Source organism: Carlito syrichta, unplaced genomic scaffold (assembly GCF_000164805.1).
Source record: "Carlito syrichta isolate Samal-C Ts95f unplaced genomic scaffold, Tarsius_syrichta-2.0.1 Scaffold123376, whole genome shotgun sequence".
NCBI lineage: Eukaryota > Metazoa > Chordata > Mammalia > Primates > Tarsiidae > Carlito > Carlito syrichta.
In genome coordinates, this window is record NW_007067472.1 from 40868 (window position 1) to 43446 (window position 2579).

The window sequence follows — 2579 nt, forward strand, 5'->3', positions numbered from 1 at the left end:
CAAAAAAAAAAAAAAAATCTCTGCGGGGGATGCAACTGTTCCTGAGGGACACAGGGACTCGCCCCTGAGTCTGGAGGCAGGAAAAAGCAAAAAGATGACAACTGGTGCTGTCAGCAGGCCCGTTGGAGGAGCAGAGGAGGGAGTGGATGAAAACAGAAGAATCTGTCTGTGGGTCGGTGGGAAGGCTTGGTGGGAAGGAGGTGCCGGGTGGGGGAAACATCACGTGCAGCCTCCGCCTTTTACTGACGGTCCCCAAGCCCTCCCTCACCTGCTTGGAAGAAAATAAATACTCCGCACGATCCATTGTTGAGTGGTTTATTAATCTGTTGTTTTGTTCCTGGGAAGGGGCCTGGCACGGCCGCAGAGGCTTCAGAAGCATCTGTGAATTGCTGAAGCAAAGCAGGAAGGAGCGGATGTTCTCAAAGTGCTCAGCGAGTTGTAGGGGAGGCACACCAGGTAACAGAGCCAAGGGGATTACCATTCCCACGTGGGAGAGGCTGCGGCGCGCGGATTAAACAAGATCATATATGTGAAAGTCCCAGCGGCTTAGGAAACTCAGGTTCAAAATCTGGGAAGAGAGAGCCAGGCTGAGAGGGGTTGGGATGGAAGGAGGCTGGTGGAGGATCACGCAGGGTCTCCCTGGGGACATCCCCACAGGTAAGCTCCAGGGGTCTTTCAGGGACCCCTCACACGCACACAAAAGCCAGGCCCCAGCATAGCTGACACTCCTGCCCCACCCCGCCAGCCAGCAGGAATTTGCCCTAGTGACCTCCCCAGGCACACTCCTGTCACCATGGTGACCGGCTACGGAACAAGCGGCCTGATTGTCCCTGCTCAGCGGGGCAGGTGAAACCTGGCCACGTGACCGATACTGGGCCAGGTGCGGTTACGGGACACCCGCCACCTCCCGGGCTTAACCCATTCGACGCCAGCACCGTCAGGGCGCACCCCTTTGGCTCTCCGTCCTCGGCCTGAAGGGTGGTGATGAAATACTCAGAGCACTGTTCTAGGAGTCGGTGAAGAAAGGAATGCAGGCCGGAATCCGACCCGGGCCGCGCAGTGGCTGTGTGACGTGCAGCTGGGTTGCTTCACCTCGCCTGGCTTCCTTTCCTCATCAGCAAAATAAGGGCAATACCCTCCCACTTCACGGGAAGGCAGGGCTGCCGGGAACACGGACGTTGCAGTGTAAACTCGACCTCCCCACAGACGGAGTGTCCCTTTTACCGCCCACCTTCACCGCAGCATGTCAGGGGCTCTAGGAGGTCTCGCCTCTAGTGGCCTGACCCACCCCAAGAGGCAGACTCTCATCAAACCAACAGCAACCACCCCATCCAGTTCCTAACAAGCTGGAAGGGGTGGGCGCCCCCCACCCATGACGCCTCCCTGAGACACCCGCTCGACTTCTTCCCAGATAGCAATGATCCCTCTTCCACCCCCCACTTTCTCTGGAACGTTCAAGAGGGAACCTCAAGCCACTGACTGGTTTTTCTGCTTGCCAGGTCCGGCCCTAACCAGCCATGTGTCAAGGCCCGGGCCCAGGACTCGGAGTAATTCTCAAGGTTGCTCCTGCCCCTAGACTTGGGGATCTTTGGCTCCTTGGCAAGGTGGTCAAGGGTCGTGGGCCAGGCTCAGGTTACCTGGTGAGGCTGTCTGAGGTGGGGAGCTGTTTGAAACCACCTTTGAAATCCTCCCTTTCTGAGCCACCAAACTGCTTTGCGTCAAACCCCTTCCCCTTCATCCACCCACTCCAGGAAAACACCCTCCAAAGACCCTTCTTCGGAGGGGCACCTGTCCCCATGCAAGGCTCAGATGTCCTCATCACTCCCCTAATGACTATGCTGGAAACGAATGATCGCTCCACCTGGTTAGAGTCCCCCAGTGACCTTCCTCAGATGAGAACAAAACGCCTGCAGGGACCCATTGGGGAAAAGATGGAGCTTTGGAGTTAGGACATATCCCACGGGTTCTTGACTACCCTAAGGAGGTGGGTGTAAGCCTGGCTGGCCCAGGTGCCATCTCCTGGAGGGGCACTAACCCAGCCGCCAGCGGAACCTTCACCTAAGCAATGGCCAGAGCCCTGAACCTCTCGATGACCATTCGGTAAAATCACTGTCACACTTGGCACTAGATGAACAAAAGGCAGCTCGTCTCCTACCAGCCGACGGTGGGCACAGGAGAGGTCGCTTCTGTAATACTACACAAGACTCTGACAGCTGCTTTGAGAACGAGGGGTGGAAGAGATTCGTTTCCACTCAGGAAATCAGGGAAGGCTTGAGGAGGTGGCAGGTATACGGTGTCTTGAAAAACGTACAGGATGAGGGCAACTGGATATCTGGGAGGCAGACGCAGCACCCCAGCAGGGGAAGCACAGAGTGGGGAAGACCCAAAAGCAGGGTGCCGGGCAGGGGAGGATGAGGATGGGGGGGTGGGCGTGGAAAAGAGGGTGGGATGCCGGGCTCGGTGGCTCAGCCTGTCATCCCGGCGCTTTGGGAGACCGAGGGGAGTGGATCGCCTGAGCCCGCGCGTTCCAGACCCGCCTGGGCAACTTGGCGAGCCCTCATCTCTACAATAAATCAGAA

At 57.5% G+C, this 2579-nt stretch overlaps 1 protein-coding gene across 1 annotated transcript in view; it reads left to right on the forward strand.

The window, feature by feature from the left end:
- LOC103249741 (adhesion G protein-coupled receptor A1-like) overlaps window positions 1–1551 on the forward strand; it is a 42319-nt gene extending 40768 nt beyond the window's left edge. Inside the window, exon 5 of the mRNA XM_021707682.1 lies at window positions 1500–1551. Coding sequence (XP_021563357.1) covers window positions 1500–1551 — 52 coding nt within the window. The remainder of the gene's footprint in view (window positions 1–1499) is intronic.
- Window positions 1552–2579: the final 1028 nt, after the last annotated feature.